General features: G+C 42.6%; 1 protein-coding gene across 2 annotated transcripts in view; it reads left to right on the top strand.

The window, feature by feature from the left end:
* ANXA2 (annexin A2) overlaps nucleotides 1–18,328 on the top strand; it is a 47,917-nt gene that overhangs the window by 14,527 nt on the left and 15,062 nt on the right. For both annotated transcript variants that reach the window (XM_054451121.2, XM_063652673.1), the window contains exons 3-4: nucleotides 1,208–1,307; nucleotides 16,548–16,642. In XM_054451121.2, the coding sequence (XP_054307096.1) occupies nucleotides 1,208–1,307; nucleotides 16,548–16,642 (195 nt within the window). The remainder of the gene's footprint in view (nucleotides 1–1,207; nucleotides 1,308–16,547; nucleotides 16,643–18,328) is intronic.

The raw sequence follows: 18,328 nt of genomic DNA, 5'->3' as shown, positions 1-18,328 counted from the left end.
GCCTCCACCAGCCATCAGCCAACCACAACCACAGTGTCCATCCTCTTTGTCTGCCCTTAGCTTTGGGACTGGGTAGCAGGGAGAGGGAAAACTATAAGAGCATTTCAAAGAAGGAGGGAAGTTAATACCTTGAAAGGAGAACTGACGTAGAAGCACGCCATTGTCCTTACCTCAATCTGGAATGGGAGATTCCCATCTGTCAGATCAGGAAGGATAATGAGCTTTGAAAAGCACTGAAAGGCCGGGCGTGGTGGCTCATGCCTGTAATCCCAGCACTTTGGGAGGCCAAAATGGGAGGATCACTAGAGCCCAGGAGTTCAAGAGCAGCCTGGGCAACATGGCGAAATCCTGTCTCTACAAAAAATATGAAAAAATTAGCCTGGTGTGGTGGCGGGTGCCTGTAATCCCAGATACTCAGGAGGCTGATGTGGGAGGATCACCTGAGCTCAGGAGGTTGAGGCTGCACTGAGCCATGATCACACCACTGCACTCCAGCATGGGCAACAGAGTGAGACTCTGGGAAAGCACTGGGAAAGGAAGAGGGTGTGGTTTAAAAGGTAATAAGAAATCTTAGGAAGAGTGGAGGGTGGTAGGCACAAGGGATGGTGTTAACAAAGGCAGAGGGAAGGATACAGAGGAGAGAGGGGAGGAAACACAAGGAGGATGTGGGCCGTCTGGCCAAACCACCTTGGTGCCACAGTGGTGACCAAAGTAAAGAGGTGGGAGAGGCTGCTTCCCTCATTTATCTGAATTGTAAGCTCAGCAATACTGGCCCAGTAGAAATTCATGTGCCTGTAGCAGAAACTTGGCTAAATGCCCTTGTCATTGAGGCATTTCCACATTTTCAGCTTATTTCGAATTGTTGCCAGCCCAGTTTAATGGTCTTCAGAGCCGTCCTGAGTAAATGCTGGCTTCAGGACGAAGCCAGCTTTGCATTGTCTACTTTTGAGCTCTCAGTAAAAGTAAGATGAAAAGTTGAAATTGAGACAGCATATTGTAAACTAGCTGAGCCTTTGAAGAATTCTTATTAGAAAAAATGAAATTGCTTGCGTGAAGTGTGATGGTGTGTTAATACCTACCTAGTTACCTAGTATGAGAATGATTTGAATTGTTAAAAGAAACAATAGGAAAACATATTAGGAATTGTTATTTCAACAAGAGGATTTTAAATATGTGTCATTTGAGTATGTTTATCTTTTAACCTCAGCACTCTACACCCCCAAGTGCATATGGGTCAGTCAAAGCCTACACTAACTTTGATGCTGAGCGGGATGCTTTGAACATTGAAACGGCCATCAAGACCAAAGGTAGGTGATACATTTGTCCTCTTCTTGTCAGGGTCTTACTGAGACATTTTTGGTTGTTTCTTTATTCTCCCTCAAATCGCCGTATATTGGCGATTTGAAATTGTCATCGAGCTTTAATGGAGTGGATCCAGACCTAGCTCAACCCATGCCTCCTTTCCTTCCCTCCCTCGCTCCTTTCTTTCTTTTTCCTTTTCTCCTTCCCTCCTTTCTCCCTTTCTTCCTTCTCTCCCTCTTTCTTTCTCCCTCCTTCCTGCTCTTCCTTCCTTCCTCCCTCCCTCCCTCCCTTCCCTCCCTTCTTTCGTTTCCTCCTTCCCTTCCATTCTTTCCTCCCCCACCCCCCGTTTCTTCTCTTTGGAGAGATGTACAACATGAAATAGTATTTTAACCAAGTAGTGGTTAAAAGGAATCAGTCTGGGAGCCAGATCTGGTCCTAGGGGTATGCTTTTGGGTGCAGCTCTTCACTTTGAGGCTTCAGTCCCTCTTCTGCAAGGAAGAAGTTGGTCATAGTGGTCCCTAAGGGCATTTCTTGTTCCAAGTCCCCTTTAATTTAATTACATTTGCTGGAAAAATGCTGGGAAAATCTTACTGCATTGCTCTTAGATTGATCCAGAGAGTGAAAAATTCAGACTTTTTTAGTTTTTTTTTTTTTTTTAAACCCTTGTAAGTTCTGCTGCTCCTTAGGCCTGGAGCTGGAATTAGAAGAGCTGTCAGAATGAGTGTATTTCCTCAAGTTCTAGGATGAGTAAGAGAAAACCAGGAGGCGTAAAAGCCTTCCTCTTGAAATAAAGCAAATAAAGTGCTAATTGGTTAGGGTTAAGCAAGAGCTTCTTATGGTCATTATATTGTTTTCTGGGTCTACAAAATAGGATTTTCAGACTTTCTGGGCTTATGTTAATTAAGCAATCCTTGGGGTTGTCCCATCCCCTGAATCCCTGAAAAATATTGCAGTTCTTGTGGTGACTTTTGTGATTCTCCACTTTTCCCCCCTTGGATAAAGCACTTCCTTTCACCATGAGGCCAGATTGGGATGCAGACATGACCCAGCACAATTAGAGCTGCTGCTGGTTTGCACCCCTGGTGAAGAGCCATGTCACATTTTTCTCTTCTATGTACAGTGTTTTAACTTACTGACACACTTATATAGTTCACATACGGTTCATTGAAAGACTGAGAAACCTCAACCGGGATGACCTGGAAACCTATAACTAGGATGATGTCCTGGTTTATGCCTGTGTATTTACTAATAGTGCACCTTTCACTCTCAGAACTATCTTATTTTGGAGGATACATTACATGGTCACCTTTCCTAAAACCGTGTAGAATCTGGTGACCTTGTTTCCAGAGACAGGAAGTAGAGTAGAAAAATCCGCTTAACGTTCTATGGTTCTAACAAGATGTGAGGATTTATTTGCATCATCTGCCTTGGGGAAGCCTTATGTTCTGCAGTTGCTGTGGACCACCCCCAAGATGACTGTCTGCACAGCTGAGGGCAGAATAATGAAGCATCCAAATTAGACCTTTAAAAAAAAATCTTTTTTTTTTTTTGAGATGGAGTTTCACTCTTGTTGCCCAGGCTGGAGTGCAAGGGCATCTTCTCGGCTCACTGCAACCTCCACCTCCCGGGTTCAAGCAATTCTCCTGCCTCAGCCTCCCTAGTAGCTGGGATTACAGGCACACACCACCATGCCCAGCTAATTTTGTGTTTTTAGTAGAGACAGGGTTTCTCCATGTTGGTCAGCCTGGTCTCGAACTCCCTCACCTCTGGTGATCCACCCGCCTTGGCCTCCCAAAGTGCTGGGATTACAGGTATGAGCCAACGCACCCAGCCCAATCCCAATCTTTTTTCTTTTTTTTTGATGCATTTAAATGACCATTCTTGCCAAAAGTTACTAATCAGAAAATTAAACTATAATCTGCAGGGCTTATTTCACTACAGCCAGTTCCAGTCAGTGGAGCATAGTGGATGAGAGCATGTGTGAGCCCAGGTTCAAATGCTGGCTCCACAACTCACTCATTAGCCAACCAACTCGGGGAAAACGCGGGACTTTGCTAAGACTGAGTTTCCTTGCCTATAAAGGGGCGCTAATCAAAGTTCCCACCTCACGGGATTGTTGTAAAGTATGAAGCATTTAGCACGATGCCTGGCATATAATAGATGGTACTCAAAATACGTTACCTTAAAACACACACACATGTACAAACACATGCACACACACATGCACATACACATCCATGTGGTTTGCTTTCCTAAAACCCATCCTATTTCACTATTTGGATGTGCCTAGATTCATGTGGTTTCCCAACATGTTATTGCAGCAACCCTAAGTTTAGCAGTTAACTCATCTAGCAAAGATGGTGCTTTTCACAAGCATGGGACAAAGACTTCTTTTGTCCCTGCGTGAGAAAGCACTTAGTGCACTGGAATGTAAAGATTGCGCAAATGAACTCTGGTCACAGCTGAAACTCTCATGGTAATAAAAATACCTTCAGGCCCTTTTGGAGTTGGTAGAAAAATACTGTAGTTTTTAGACAGAAACGTCTAGAGGGCTAAGATTTAGATTCCGACATTCCAGTTTGATCAAAAGCAGCTGACATTATCATCATTGCAACTATTTATGAAATGCTCATTGTGGGCAGATATTGCACCAGGCACTTCAGGAACATTCATCTTAGATGAACTTCAAAGTAACCTCTGATGTAGTGTTCTGTCATCCCCAGGTCTTGGGTGATACAAGTCAGGATTAGTATGCCTGAGGTCTTTTGGCCTTGGATCAAACTGGGATTTGAACACAGCTCTGTCCACCCCTAGGTCTGTGTTCTTAGACACCATGATGTTGTAGCACCCACCTGTGAGGAATAGATTTTTTTCATTGCCTTGAATTATTTTCAGATATGAAAAACATTGTTCATCTGTGGTCTTACTGACTTCTGTTAGGTCTCATATTTGTGGTCTAGCTTTAGATTCTCCATCTCCTTTTTTTTCCCCCCAGACTTAATGTTCAGTAAGTTTCACTTAGGTCCACTTTTTATTTATTTTATTTTTATTCATTTATTTTTTTGAGATGGAGTTTCGCTCTGTCACCCAGGCTGGAGTGCAGTGGTGTGATCTTGGCTCACTGCAACCTCTGCCTCCTGGGTTCCAGCAGTTCTCTGCCTCAGCCTCCCGAGTAGCTGGGATTACAGGTGTGCACCACCACGCCTGGCTAATTTTTGTATTTTTAGTAGAGACGGGGTTTCACCATCTTGGGCAGGCTGGTCTTGAACTCCTGACCTCGTGATCCACCTGATTTGGCCTCCCAAAGTGCTGGGATTATAGGCGTGAGCCACCGCGCCTGGCCTATTTATTTATTTACTTATTTATATATGTATTTTAAGACAGAGTCTTGCTGTGTCACCAGGCCGGAGTGCAGTGGCACAGTCTCGGCTCACTGCAACCTCTGCTTCCTGGATTCAAGCTATTCTCATGCCTCAGCCTCCCAAGTAGCTGGGATTATAGGCATGTGCCACCGTGCCTGGCTAATTTTTGTATTTTTAGTAGAGACGGGGTTTTGCCATCTTGGCCAGGCTGATCTCGAACTCCTGGCCTCAAGTGATCCACTGACCTCAGCCTCCCAAAGTGCTGGGATTACAGGTGTGAGACACCGCACCCGGCCTACTTATTTATTTTTGATGCTTAGTGATTTTAGAGAGTAACTAGGTTTTGCGCGTCCGTTGGTCCTTTAAAATAATTTCTAGATTGCTGGCATTATTAAAACCCTAAATCCTTTTAGGAACTATTGCGAAGAAAGAGCTCAGTGTTAATATTAGCATTGGTTATGATAGGGAAAACCAGATAAATCTTTTAGTTGGGAAGTATGTTTTGAGGTATACTTCCTTATAATCATTAAGTAAATAAGTAAAACTGTATTACATAGATAATGTGTAACTCTCTGTATTGCATAGAATGTCTGCAGAATGTAGATAGGAAAAATGAAGTTTGTCAATAATTTTCAACATCTTTATTGAGATACAGTTAATCTGCCATACGATTTGCCTATATAAAGTGTACATTTCAGTGTGTTTAGTAGTGTATTTGCAGAGTTGTGCAGCCATCACCACGCTAACTTCCTTAACACTCATTTTAACATCCATTCACCTTAAATGTGTCAGTTGCATCAAGAAATAGAAATGGGATGGTATATGCCACGTGATCACAACCACAACGATTTTTTTTTTTTTCTTTTTGAGGCAGAGTCTCACTCTGTCACCCAGGCTAGAGTTCAGTGGCATGATCTTGACTCACTGCAACCTCTGCCTCCTGGCAGAACCCTCCTGGGTTCAAGCAATTCTCCTGTTTCAGCCTCTTGAGTAGCTGGGACCACAGGCATGCACCACCACACCTGGCTAATTTTTGTATTTTTAGTAGAGACAGGGTTTCACCATGTTGGCCAGGCTCGTCTCGAACTCCTCACCTCATGTGATCCACCTGTCTTGGCCTCCCAAAGTGCTGGGATTACAGGTGTGAAACATAGGCCTGGCCTATGATTTCTTTTAATCAAAAAAGAAAAAATAAAAGGCATTAGCAATGGAAACAGACGTACCTCACTTCATGGTCCTTCCTTTACTGCACTTTGTAGATATTGTGGTTTTTACAAATCAAAGGTTTGTGGCAATGCTATTCACTTTGTCTCTGTGCCAGCATTTTTTAGAAATAAAAGTATTTTTTAAATTTAGATGTGTGTTTTTTAGACATAATGCTATTACACACTTAATATAATATAATCACACTTTTATATGCATTGGGAAACCAAATTGTGTGACTTGCATTATTGCTATAGTTGCTTTATTGTGGTGGTCTGGAACCGAACCAGTAGTATCTCTGAGGTATGCCTGTATATGGAATTGTGGGCAATTGATCCTTTTCCTTTCTTGGGCTTTCAGTATATTCTGTATTTCTGTATTTTGCAAATTTTCTATGATGACCTGTATTACTTTCATAGTGGAAGGCAGTAAACTTAATTAAAAACAAAAATGAAGTCATTAGTTGGAAAGGATGACAACCCTTTTGTTCCTTCCTTCTTCTCCTTGGTATTATTAGATACTGGATAACTAAAACCACTTAAAAATGAGCTAATTAAGATCTTACCTTTTTTTAGAATGCCTTTTACCTTAAGTGTAATTAAGAAGCTTACACCACACCTTGGCCCCACTCCCACCTCAAACCCTTCATCGGGAAGAGACAATACTAAGTAGTTGGTGTTTCCTTGACATCAAAGGACGTGGTATAAACCTCGAGTATTGATAGAAACAAAAGCCAAAGGACCATGTGACGATGACTGGGCCTCTTTCTCTCCTAGACGGGGGTAACCGTGTGTACACACGTGTGTGTGAGTGTGCCGGGACGTTACCCACTCCATGTAATGTTCCATTGATTTCCCTGTGGTCTGTGTGCTCTCAGAAAGAAGAGCTGGGAGCAGGCCACCTTGGAGGAGGCTTAATCAGCTGCTGTTGAGTACACGGATGGTGCACAGGAGCAGGCCTGGAGTGGGATGATGGTGAGGGAGGGTAGAGCTGGTCAGAGACCTGTTTGGGGGCACTGCCTGCCATGGCCAGGGCATGGCTGCAGGAGTCACGAAGGCTGTTCTAACAGGTGAACTGTCAGTCACACTTGCTCTTCTTGGTTTAGCTCCTCACTTGCAGCCCTCTGTTAGAGGAGAGAAGCTACTTTTCCCAGCCAGTCTGCCTCCTGGCACCCTCGAGAGAATATATTCCTAATTGCTATGCTCAACTGAATGAATATACCTCCAGGTGTGCAGACAAAACCAAAAATACCTGTCCTGGCTCACTTTCCAGTGCTTGGGAAGCAGCTCTTATTCACCCCTTCCCCTAACTCTTGTCACCGCTCTCCTGTGAGCTGTTGTGGCATCTGTCGTCTTCTTTTTTTTTTTTTTGAGACGGAGTTTTGCTCTTGTTGCCGAGGCTGGAGTGCAGTGCACAATGTTGGCTCACTGCAACCTCCGCCTCCCGGGTTCAAGCGATTCTCCTACCTCAGCCTCCCGAGTAGCTGGGATTACACCCTGCCCGGCTAATTTTTTTTTGCATTTTTAGTAGAGATGGGGTTTCTCCATGTTGGTCAGGCTGGTCTTGAGCTCCTGACCTCAGGTGATCCACCTGCCTCGGCCTCCCAAAGTGCTGGGATTACAGGCGTGAGCCACTTTGCCTGGTCTATGGCATTTGTCTTCTAAGGGACCTCCCTGCTTCAGCCTTTACAGAGTATCTTTCTAGCCTCATCTCTGGCTCTGTTCACGGCCCTCTACAGAGCATGCCTCTGCCTTTGTTCTTTGAGGAGCGTGTAGCCTCTTTCCTCCCCACCTCAAACATCCGCACAGTTCCCACTCACCTCTCAGCCTGGGCCAGTGCACAGCACCAACAAGCTTTCTCTGAGAAGGCAGAACCAGCTATTTCTTGGTCTGTGTTCTCATCATACTCTACATACTCGTTTATTGTGCTTATGAGAAGGGGGGAGAAGCACAATACTGCTAAAATCAAAATAAGTCTGGTTTGTTTCTAGTTTGAAGGGATCTCAATATTTTTTGCCTGTGCTGCCTAAACCAAATGCAGGATTGTTTTATGTGTGCTCCGGCTTGAGGTAGACTATGCAACGACTTACCTTAATTTATGTCTAGTTAGAAACTGAGTAAAGTCATGCAAAAGTAGTAATACTGCTTAATTAACAAGAGGTTGCTGAGACTTAATCTGTAGGAGTCTCTTGGTTTAGATTGGCCTTGGGTTAAATATATACTATGGCGTGTACAACACAGCTGTGAATGGTTTACCATATGGGTCCAAATAACTAGAAAGGAAAGTCAGCTAAATTAGAAAAGGATGAATCTAGACTCCAGAAAATAGATTGTAATTAGCAGCAGCACAACCCCAGAGTTAGTGTAAGTGCCAATAAACTGGTACAGCTTTGGTCTCTCTCTGGAAGGGGAGGATAATGAATTACCCTATTATTATTGCCAGTTTTGATTTTAGCAGTATTTGTGTTCTCCGGAAGGGATGCAAAAGTGGGTGATTTTTTTCCCCCTTTCTCAGAAGCGCAAGTATAGAAGCATAACTGCACGAAGTTTTGCACTTATTTTTTTCTTATACTTTTAAAATAGAACTGCTTAAGATTTCTGTGGCCAAAAGACTAACATCCCCTTCCACTGCAGAACAAGCAAGGATGGATATTTTTGGTTTCACCTGCACACCAGGTATATTTATTTGGCTGAGCAAAACAATTAGAAATATATTCTCTTGAGGGTGCCAGGAGGCAGACTGGCTGGGAAAAGTAGCCTCTCTCCTCTAACAGAGGGCACAAGTGAGGAGCTAAACCAACAAGAGCAGGTCTGAGTGTGAGCTCTTCTGTGACTCATGTAGCCCAGGGCCTTCTCACCCTCCTAGAAGGGAACGAGAGGGAACGGACCCTTCCCAGTTGCTGAGGCCTTTCTCTCTGTGTTCAAGTTTACTTTAGACTGACTTCTCATCTTACAGCAGTGCTGGGAACAAAGAGGCCAGTGCTGAGTCACAGCCACCCTGTGACTCTGCCAGCACAGATTTTCTTTGTAGTGATATTTGTCTATGTAGCTATGTAGGTGCCAGATCTGAGCCACGTAGCTATCAAACACTGGAAAAGGAGTCCCTGGTGCTTTTCTAATTGTAGGCATCAGCTTTCATCACCTGCCTCTCTTCAGCTCTTTCTTTTTTTAAAAAACGGTTACCTCTTTTCCCTGAGGAAATCCAAATACCAGTTTCAGCCAGGGACAATGGCAGTAACCAGATTCTAATCTGGTGTCAGCAACGCCAAGAAAGTTCTTCACTAACAAGTGAGTTAAGGGTGGCTGCGTTGGTTTCTCTCGCATCTGTTCACATTTTTTAATTTTCTGTCCCATGAGGGTGACAGAGTAGCGGGACACAATACAGTGTTTGCATTTTATGCATGTTCCTTCACTGACAATTTGATTTGATTTGAATCTTGAGCAGTGGTATACTTTGTGTTTTCCTGCTGGTCTTGTAGCTTATTTCAGAAATATAATTCTGCATGGAAGGCAGACAAGGTTCTAGATTATTAAAGCAGCCGGTGAGATTACCAAGTCGATGATACCTTAAATCCTTTCTAAGGAACTCAGCTGAAGTGAGATCAAAGTGGAATGGAAATAGAAGAAATTTGATTTTTGGACCAAAACCACTTCTTAGGCACTTAGCTAAACTACGCTTTCCCCAAGTTGAGACCGTGTGCCCCAGCTGTGCCAGATTTGGGAGAGGCACCAAACTCCCCTGTCTCCTTTCACCCTGTGCAGTGCCTACTTTCTCTCCCATCTCCTGGCAGCTGCCAGAGTTTGTCATGTAACTGGACTACTCATCCATGTGTGCCAATGGCAAAAATGTTCTCTATCTTTCTTTGCCCCATATTTCACAGGCAGAAATTCACATGCAGGCAGGGGCCAGGCTTGTGACAGAGAAGCTGAATGAAGGCGGTAGATGTGTTTCTAGTCGTTAACTCAGCCAGTCTTTTCTGCATCCTGGTAAAATAAGTATTATCATTATCTCTGTTCTATAGGGGTGAGATGCCTAGGCCTAGGAAGGGAACTAATGTGCCCCAGGATCTCACAGGTCTGAGTCCCATGGACTTTCCAGAGCACTACATTGTGGCTGCTACTTATCCGGAGGCCTCCCCTGGCATCTGTCAGCCTGCTGGGTGTCCTGTCTTGATGAGAGACACTCTGGAGACACAGTGCTTGCTTGTGCTAGATGACCCAGAGGGGCAACTTTGACAGCAGGGGTTCCGGGCCAGCCAGCACCATGGCTGAAGGTGCTTTTGGGTAGTCCTATGGCTAGAGGGGAGCTTTTCTTTCCCTAAAATCTCTCTCAGTAGATGGATGACTGGCTGGCCTAACAGGCTTGTTGGGAAGGACTTCCTCTGCTGAGTTATTCATGTCTCTCCTCAGAAGAGAGTCTTCTAGCTCTTTCTGTTGAAAAAAACCTCAGCTGGGTTATCCCTTTAGTGGCCATGCATTATTACCAGGTGGCAAATGATCATCTACAGATTACCAAATGTAAGTGCAATTGTATGTAAAAATTTCAGCCCAGTTCTCTACACGTATTGACACATTATTGTCCCATATCCTTTGTAGGAGCTAGATGGTGGAGTGTGGTATGAAAAAGTATCAAAGTATAATTTTAAAAAGGTACAAACTTGACTCATAGGATAAACATATATTAAACATTTAATGCATTGAGGTAAGGCTGGTTCAGAGGGAATTTGAGGTACTGGATGTTGGTAAGTGTTGAGAAAAGAATGTTGGAATGAGATTGTTGGGCCAGGCTGGGTGTGGTGGCTCTTGTCTGTAATCCCAGCACTTTAGGAGGGCCTGGGCAACAAAGGGAGACCTCATCTCTAAAAAACATTTTTAAAAATTAGCTGGGCATTGGTGGTGAGTGTCTGTGCTTCCAGCTACTCAGGAGGCTGAGGCAGGAGGATCATTTGGGCCCCAGAGGTCGAGGCTACAGTGAGCCACGGTTGTATCACTGTACTCCAGCCTGGTCAACAGACTGAGACCCTGTTTAAAAAAAAAAAAAAAGAAAGATTGTTGAGCTGGATACAAGACCATTAATGTCCTAAAGGGCAGTGAAGCCACAACCTTTGGGGTTATCCTTTCTACTGGACCAAAATCTACAAGTTAACATGTAACCCACAGAGTGTATGCCCAAATCAGTAGGAAGTAGCACGTCAGGTAAGAGCAGGTCCCTTGAGCAGAAGTCTTTGGGCCTGTGAGATAGTGCTCCAGCACATACCTGGAGGATATGCTGTCTTCCTCTTGCTTTATTTTCAAGTTTTGCATAATTTTCTATCACAGGAGGCAGAGTTGCCCAGTGCAGTGAGCCAGGGTCTTTAGTCCCAGTTTGAATTTCAGCCCTGCAAGTGTCTTGCTTGTATGACCTTGAGTGAGTCTCTGCCTTCTATGAGCATTGGTTTCCTCATTAGTACAACCGGGATGACAATGGCACCCACCTCAGATGGGTGTGGTGAGAAGCACATGGTAGAATATGGGCATCTGATAAAAATGCCTGGCACATAGTAGGTACTCAGTAAAAGGTTATTATTATTATTATTATTATTTTGAGATGGAGTTTCGCTCTTGTTGCCCAGGCTGGAGTGCAATGGCTCAATCTTGGCTCATCTAAACCTCCGCCTCCCAGGTTCAAGTGATTCTCCAGCCTCAGCCTCCCGAGTAGCTGAGATTACAGGCATGTGCCACCAAGCCTGGCTAATTTTGTATTTTTAGTAGAGACGGGGTTTCTCCATGTTAGTCAGGCTGATCTCAAACTCCTGACCTCATGGTCCGCCCACCTTGGCCTCCCAAAGTGCTGGGATTATAGGCGTGAGCCACCCACTGCGCCTGGCTAAAAGTTACTATTATTATAATAAATGAACTATGCCCACATATACACACCCATAGCTCTGTGGCATTGTCCTCTTTTTTGGCATGCCTCTGACCTTCTTTTTGTAAAGATGATTTCTTCTCAGCTTTGATACTGGTATGCACAGTAGTCTTAGTCAAGTCGTGGTCTTCCCCATAATCTAGGTAAGGAGAGGATCTGGACAGTTTTCCTTTGTTTTCCAAGTCAGCCCACACTCTCCTGAGACCTTCATCAAACACAAATGAAATCCATTTTCTTTGTGCAGTCAGTGTGTCTCGGCACATGTGAGTCAGCATCCTGTTCAGAATGGCTGTTGGTGCCTTGCCATGGACAATAAAGACACACATTTTCCATGGAATGCCAGGCGCTGGAGCTGACTTGGGGTTTCCACCCGCACAAAGGAGGAGGAAACTCCAGGAGGCTGATTTTGTGGTTTTGGATCCAGCCATCATTTTAAACTGCAAATGTTCTCTATGCTTGAAAAATACGGTGAATGATTTATGGGACCCAGGACCCCCAGGTTTCTACTGGCACCTTGCTGTCAGCAGCGCCTCCCCGAGGCATTCCCTTGGCAAAGCTGTTGCTTCAGATTGACTGGCATTTGGAACAGTGACTGACCTCTGGGGTGCCCACGATCCGAGTGCTGAAAATATTGTTGTAGTTAGCTAATTAGATTAGTTGGCCATTTTCGTTCAACGAGTAAATGCTTAAAGATTTCCTTGTGCTGTTTCCCGTCAGGAGCCAAATACATTTGTGTCTTGGTTCTTCACCAATGTTGGAAAACTGTAACTTCTGTTCGTTTTGAAAAAAAATTGTAAAAAACTGCCTGGATCACAGAATTCATGTTCTCATCCACATTCTGTGGGATCACCCTATCCACATCACTCTTCCTTGGGGAGAGCCTTTGCTTAGATGACTTTGTGATCACTTGTATCAGACACAGGAGAAAGAGGATGGAAAAGAAAGTGTTATTCAGGTTTTCTGTTTCTTCTTTATGCCCTCGCCCCACCCACACAGTTTCTTTAGACCCTGGGCCCTTCCGCCCAGCAAACCCTTCCTTAAGCACTGGAACATGAGAGGTCAGAGAGTATAAATCAAGGGAGGCAGAGCCCCATCTCCCGGGCCTCTGGCACTATATTCAATTTAGAGCTTTTCTGGCGTCCTGGCATTGGTTGTGCATTGTTGATGATGATTGTGCTGACATAGGTATTCGAGGTTCTGTCCGAGTCCTTCAGTTGCATCCTGGGTAGAAATGGTGAGTAACCGGATGACCCTTGCAGCCTCAACCTGTACTGAACAATTTTTCACAGGAATAAATGGCCTCACCAATTATAATAGCAGGGCAACAGGAAGCAGCAGTGTTCTGAAGATAAGATGGTTCAATCCCATTTGCAGATGCATGTATTTGGTATTACAATATAGGACATGACTTAAGTGGCTTTGACTAGGCAGTTGATCCTGGCTCCATGATTTTTTCCTCTTTCCAGTTCAATTTGAAACATGCAGACAGTGGTATGGGAGAAATAGCTGATGCAGGTGAGGTTCTTGGGCAGGGCGGTGGGAGGGGAGTCTTCTACTTGCAGAAATAGCCTCCATTTTATTTCTTTGTAGTTAGTGGCATTAGCACTTGTGCAATGCATTACGGCTGTTCACTTGTAAAGTCCCAGCATGTTAGATACTGCATCTCAGCTGGCTGTTTGCTTGGTAAATAATTTAGGTAAAATACATTTTGATTCCTTTAGACTACGGTTGTTGCTGCCTCCTAGGTAAGATTCAGGTTAACCACCCAGGCTCTTTATGGGGATTTCCGATAATTGGATTAAATTCTATCTGTGCTGGCTGGATACTTAGCTGCTATGGAAAGAAGGGCAAAAAGCTGTGTCCTTGACTAAGAGTGTGGGACTGCATTGCAGCTTGTGGAGTGAACTCTTTAGATGTTACTTCTTACCTGGGTTGTTTGGACAAAAGTAAGCACTTCTTTTCCTAAAATTGTAGTCGACCCTGTACCTCACAAAAGCAGTTGGTAGAAGTGACATAGAAGTCTTTTAGAGAGGTAGATTTCTAGAGACATTTCCATTTCCCACCATGGTTATCCATTTCTGTTGGTAATTCTCAAATAAGGAATTACTAGGGAGTTTGTTGAAGTGCTGCTTCCTGGGTCCCAAGTTCTAGAGAGCCTTACTTAGTAGTTCTCAGGTGCAGCCTAAGGGACTGTGTTTTTAATAAGTGCTTCATGTGATTTTAATGCAGGTGGGCCAAGAACCACATTCTGACCCAAACACAGACTTTGCATTTTTTTTTTAAGAGAGAATACTTTTTTATGGGTCACTGTTCTTGGTATGCATTCAGGCCAGCGGCCCCTAGGTTGACTTCTGGAAGTATTAGAATTGAGGTTAGAGGATAGAATTGTATTTTGTGATGGTTCTTCAGCATTTTCAGTTGTGGGTAATAAAATTAAGTACAAGGCAAAATACATTAATAAACAAGTGGTTTTCCTAATACAAAGCTAGAGCCATAGAATTTTGAGAGACAGAGCAAGAGAGCAAACGAGCAAGCAAACACGCATGTGTGGGTAGGCACGCATGCACAGCAGCCCAGGCACACGTCCATTTTGTGGATATTTTAGAGTCTTTGAATCAATCTCTTCTGCCCGTTCCTAATTGAAACAAAATATAAGTTAAAGCTTAATTTTATCCATTAGTGTTTTATGGAAGCAGAAGTGGGGGGTCATTGTTCAAGCCCCCTTACTTGTGCAGATATAGAAGCTGAGACCCCAGTAGGACAAATGTTTACACACATAACACATACAGGGATGGGCTGCAGTCCCTCTGAGCTTTAGAGCCTCCACTTCTGAAATAGAAAAAGAAATAGCTATCCCCACTTGGTTGTTATGAGGATTAAATAACATAGCTTGTCTTATGATGTTTGGAAACTGAAGAGAATTATATAGATGTAATTCCTAATTACTATACATACTGTGTTTTCTTCTAACTGAAGTATTTAGAGCTATACAGGGACTCTTTTGAAGTGAAGTCACTAGTCTATTCTAGAGCAATGACTGCCTGCCACTCACTGGGTATTTAAAAAAACCCATTTATGGTCATTATGGTGAACTTTGAAAGTACAGATAATCAAAATAAAGAAAATTTTTAAATTATACATAATCCCATCACTCAGATGATCACTATTAAAATTTTGATATAGAGACTTCTAGGTATTTTCTTATACATGCATACACATTTTACAAAAATGAGAGTATACAGAGCATACTGCTTTGCAACCTTTTTTTTTTTTTAACTTAACAGTACCTATATTGTGGATATTTTCCAACATTAATTAATACTTCTATGCCATCATTTTAAATGACTGCATAGTATCCCATTATATGGAAAAAAGAACATTTAATCAGCCTCTTATTGGACACAGGTGTTTTTCCTACTTTACTTTTCAATATTGTATACAATGCTGAAATAAGCATCTTTGAAGCTGAATCTCATGTCCAGCAATTGGATTTCTATGTTTACCTTGGCTACTCTAAAAATCAGAACTAAAGTTATAGATGCTACAGTTAAGATAGCAAGCATATTGGTATGGACTTGCTTTGAAATGAGCATATACATTTAAAAAAGTTATTTATTTTTATACCCAGAAATTCTAACTGTATACTTTTTTATCTAACACACTTGAGAATTCAAAATAGTTCCTCCGTCAATCTGCTGTTTGTCTTTGTCTCAAGTGTTACAGTTTTGACCTTTCTGTTTCTTCAGGACTCCTCTGATTTTCTTCAGGCCAAGCCATTTGTAGTTTGCAAGTGACTTTGTAGGTTTAGCAACTCTACTTTCTCAGCCAAGAATTACCTATCCAGTTATGGCAAAGACTGTTTCTTTTATTAAACAAAGTTAATAATCAGTCAGGAGAGAGAATTTTCACATTCTGAATTTACAAACTGTGCTTTCTTAAGTTAAATAGCATGTTAGGAGTATTTCTGATACAAAATTGGAAACTTGCAGGCACCAGAAGGCATTGCTTATCTTTGTAAATACACATGTTCCAATTAAAATAGGTACTAAAATATTTTGGTGGCACGTCAAAACTCCCAATTTAGATTTAATTTAGATTAAAACACTTACTCTTTTTAATAAAGTTATAAAATTGATTATTAAAATTGCCTATTGAAGATTAAAGGCAGTGGAACATTTATTTTCCTTACAAAACAATTTTGTCTTCAATAAGTATGATTGTATTAATCAATTATGCTATTAAAATAAAACTGCCATATTAAATCTGACTCATTTGTCATGACAATTTTTATAATTATAGAAATTATACCTAGCTGCTTATATAGCCATAATCCTGCAATAAATATAAATAATTATCTCTATTAATTCAGTTTGCAGTTACTCTCTATTAAATCTCGAGTTAAATGGCAATTTGGGGACCTTCATTTAAAATCCTACTAAATCTCTGTTGTTCCATCTGACTGCCAAAGCCCCACATATACACCTCCTACTGTTGATTCCAGAAACCGATTTATGAATAAAATAGTTTTTAAATCACAAATATTTAAAAGGTCCATTTAAGCTTGAGGTTTGAGGCTGTCAAGAAAAAAGGAAAGAGAATGTACACATTGGGTAGAGGATGCTGACAAAAGAGATAGAGCAAATCTTGGTGTCTTGGTATTTCAGTTTGGAAAACAGTATGTAAATTTCAGTTTGAAAAACTCTGCTTGACACCTTCTATGTAAGCCCAAAATACTAGAGTATACTGAGTAACGATTAACAACTTGTATTTCCATAGGTGTGGATGAGGTCACCATTGTCAACATTTTGACCAACCGCAGCAATGCACAGAGACAGGATATTGCCTTCGCCTACCAGAGAAGGACCAAAAAGGTACAGGCAATTCCAGGGATGGAGGGCATTTCTTGTTGAATTTTTGTTTCCTCAGACATTGCTTTTTCTTTTCATGAATTGTGGCTCTCATGAGCAAAAGACTTCTGGGACCCTTGGATATCTAAGATTTTCTTCTTAAATCCTTGTAAGAGTCACTGCACATGTGTGTGTGCGTGTGTGCACGCGCGCGTGCACCTCAGGTCATCAGGCATTAGGTTCTCATAAGGAGTAGATCCCTCGCATGTGCAGTTCACAGTAGGGTTCGCGCTTCTATGAGAATCTAATGCCACCGTTGATCTGAGAGGAGGCAGAGCGCAGTTGGTCACGCTCGCTTTAGAGTGCTTGGGAGCTCCTGTATAAGGACAGTACCCTCCCCCAACCCAGGCTACCTGGAGGGAGAGCTTCTGGGAATAGAAAGTTAGGAATAGGGAACAACAACAATAACAACAGGCACCATTTATTGAGTGCTTACTTTGGGCCAGGCACTGTGCTCAGTTTTGTACATGTAGCAACTCATTTAATCTTTATGATTTCTGCTGGTTCTTGATAAGATGTTTCTAATTTAATTTTAGGATACTAGCCTCCACTGAGTGTTGATCCTAACAAGCTCCTCTCATTTTAAAAATATACACTTGAATTTTTAAGCGTTTTGCGACGAGTGGGCTTAGTTGGTAGTTCATTTGGTCTGCAAAGCTATCTTCAACATGCCATGCTCCTACTATTTAAAGGGTCTTTGTGTGCTTTTTCCTTTTGCTTGTCCACTAGTGGTTAAGAAACAACCAGTGCGTGTTCGTCCTTTGTCAGTTTTAGGAAATTTTATTTTTAAGCATGTGCTGCTTTATTTTTAACTTCTTGCTATTAAAAGCTTTTGATTTATTCTTGGACAGTGCAGTAAGTGTGGCTTCCTGCAGCTCCCATTTGACTTATGGCTTTCACTCGTAGCCACAGTGGAGGTGAGCTGGAAGGATTCTAGAAGAGACATTTCTGCCCTTGGGATTGACATGACCAGCAGGGTCCTGGGAGTTGCAGGTCAAGCCTTGCTACACTTCCATCCCCCGCACTCTAAACAGTTGGAAAGGACATAAATAGGAAAGCATTTGGCTTCTTTCATCTCATGTGCATTAAAATTATTCTTTCACTAGACGTATATTAATCTTCTGTAGTGAGGCATAGAGGTGAGTGTTCTATTTCTCCAGCTTCCCAAAGGGGTCTGTGAGCTGGTAGAGCCAAGTTCCTAATGGAGCAGAAGGCTCATCTCTGGACAGCATGCAAAAAATTTGATCTTTCAGCTGTCACAGAGTATGGTCTTGGAATACATTTGGGTGTGTACACACAAACATAGAAGCCTGGATTTTTTTTTTTTTTTTTTTTTTTTTTTGAGACATGGTCTTGCTTTGTCACCCAGGCTTGATTGCAGTGGTGTGATTCGGTTTACTCCATCTTCTGCCACGTGGACTCAAATGATTCACCTCAGCCTCCCAAACTGCTAGGATTACAGTCATAAGCCACCACACCCAAAACCTAGATCTTGGTTTTAGATTAGATATATGGAGAACAAAGCTCCCACATACCCTCTAGGAGGGAAGGTATTACCAGAATTATGATGAGGTCCCAAGATCTCACAGGCTTTGCTGTGTGCTGGGGACAGCTCACCATCCTACTAATTCTTGACTCTCAGCCTTAGGC

The sequence above is a fragment of the Pongo pygmaeus genome, chromosome 16 (genome assembly GCF_028885625.2).
Source record: "Pongo pygmaeus isolate AG05252 chromosome 16, NHGRI_mPonPyg2-v2.0_pri, whole genome shotgun sequence".
In the NCBI taxonomy this organism is placed as follows: Eukaryota; Metazoa; Chordata; class Mammalia; order Primates; family Hominidae; genus Pongo; species Pongo pygmaeus.
Note: the sequence above shows the minus strand (reverse complement) of the source record. Positions and strands in the feature narration are given on the sequence as shown.